At 53.4% G+C, this 1,683-nt stretch overlaps 1 protein-coding gene across 1 annotated transcript in view; it reads right to left on the bottom strand.

Annotated features, from left to right (window-relative positions):
* Positions 1 to 1,194: 1,194 nt before the first annotated feature.
* Positions 1,195 to 1,683, bottom strand: part of GMEB1 (glucocorticoid modulatory element binding protein 1) — a 12,251-nt gene continuing 11,762 nt past the window's right edge. Inside the window, exon 11 of the mRNA XM_010288531.1 lies at positions 1,195 to 1,660. Within this exon, the coding sequence (XP_010286833.1) occupies positions 1,330 to 1,660 (331 nt within the window). The 3' untranslated portion in view covers positions 1,195 to 1,329. The remainder of the gene's footprint in view (positions 1,661 to 1,683) is intronic.

Genomic DNA, 1,683 nt, shown 5'->3' with positions numbered 1-1,683 from the left:
CATCTTCCTTCCCCTCCCCACCCGCCCTCCCCAGGTGTGTTTCCTTTGCTGTTGTTTTGCTTAATATTTCCAGCCAAGCAGCTTCCCCCCCTCCCAGCCCTCCCAAACCTCTGCAGCACCCGGCACTTCCCCCCATCCATCTTCCCACCGTGGCGGAGCCCAAAGGGAACCCCGACCCCAGAAAAAAATGGGAAAGAGGGAAAACAGCGGAGCGCACGTTATTTCAGCAACGTGCCAGTTCTAAATCCTGCCAAGAGATTATAGGAAGAAAGAAGAAAAATACAAAAAAAAACCCACCAAACAAGTAGCGACAAGCACGGAGCAGCTCCAGCACACAGTGTAAACGGAAGCTGCCCCGATCCGGAGTCCAGCTCTCCCGGAAAGCGACAGCACAACATGCTTTGTACAGCCCCAAAGGTCCCTGCAGCACTGAGCAGAGAAGGGGGAGGTTGTGGTTTTAAGCTCGAGTCGCTATTTTTTGCCTTTATGCAAAAGGTTGAAGTGATCTCGGAGTCTCCAAGCGGCATCTGCAGCACCGAGCCTGGCCAGGCGGGGAAAGGGATGGGGGAAAAGTGCCACGGGAGGAGGTGGGATTAGGATACAGGGACCCCTGAGACCGGCGAGAGTAGGTCCCAGGGCTTTGCAGCTGGGAAATCTGGACAAGGGAAGGGAGAGAGCAAACAAATAAAAATACAGATATAAAAACAATTTGTGCAGAGGAGGAGGAGAATATGGACAGTAAAGGCAGGGTTACTGTCGTCTTCCCCAAAGCAATAATAATAATAATAATAATATTAAAAAAAATCCCAGTTGAGGTGACAGTGAAGAGCCCGGCAGAATTCCCTTCCCTGGGGGAAAATAAAAATACAAATGAGGTACCTTTTCCACCCCAAAGCTGTCACCCCTTCCCACAGTCACATCAACGCTCCAGCCACTGGTTATCGTCTCTCTGAACTAAAATAACGGGGGCCATGGCAGCCCAGAGCAGAAGCACCATGCGCGCGGCTGGGCCACGGCGCGCTCTCGGCACCGGGAGCCCTCATCCAGTTCCTCCCGGCTGGGTTGTTGAGCAGAGATCCAGTCTCTCCTTGACCCTGCAAACAGGCGGTGCTGTTCAGTGCTCCACGGAGACGGAGCCTTTTCCAGGTCTCACGTGTTTCTCCAGCTTTTTTGTTTAAAACAAAAAAAATTTATACATATATATACTATATACAGTACAATGAAAATATCCATGGAAACAAATGGGGTGGCTGGCAAAGATGCTTAACAAAAAAGCCCAAAATAAAACAAATTCCCAACTCTTCCCCAAACTGATGCTTGCCTTCCCCACTAGTCCTCCAAAACCACAATCTCCACGTTATGGACCTGGTGCTGATGGTCCTCCACATCCCCCACCACTTTCTCCTCAGTCCTCAGCTCTGTCTCCAGGATGACAGCTTTGCCCTCCGACTCGTCCGTGTCCGCTTCGGGATCCGGCGCTGGGTCAATCTCTATGATGGTCTGCCCGTCGTCCGAGGTGCCCTCCACAGCTTGGATAGTGGAAGTGAGGCCGGACTCCATGGCCACCAGTTCCACGGGGTTGACCACGGCCGCCACGTTCGCCAGGGCACCGCTGTCCTGCATGGCTGCCGAGCTCAGCAGCGCCAGGCTGGAGGACGGGTGGAGGGGGACCGGGCCAGGGGG

Source organism: Phaethon lepturus, unplaced genomic scaffold, assembly GCF_000687285.1.
Source record: "Phaethon lepturus isolate BGI_N335 unplaced genomic scaffold, ASM68728v1 scaffold6156, whole genome shotgun sequence".
NCBI lineage: Eukaryota > Metazoa > Chordata > Aves > Phaethontiformes > Phaethontidae > Phaethon > Phaethon lepturus.
This window is presented reverse-complemented; position numbering and strand designations above follow the sequence as displayed.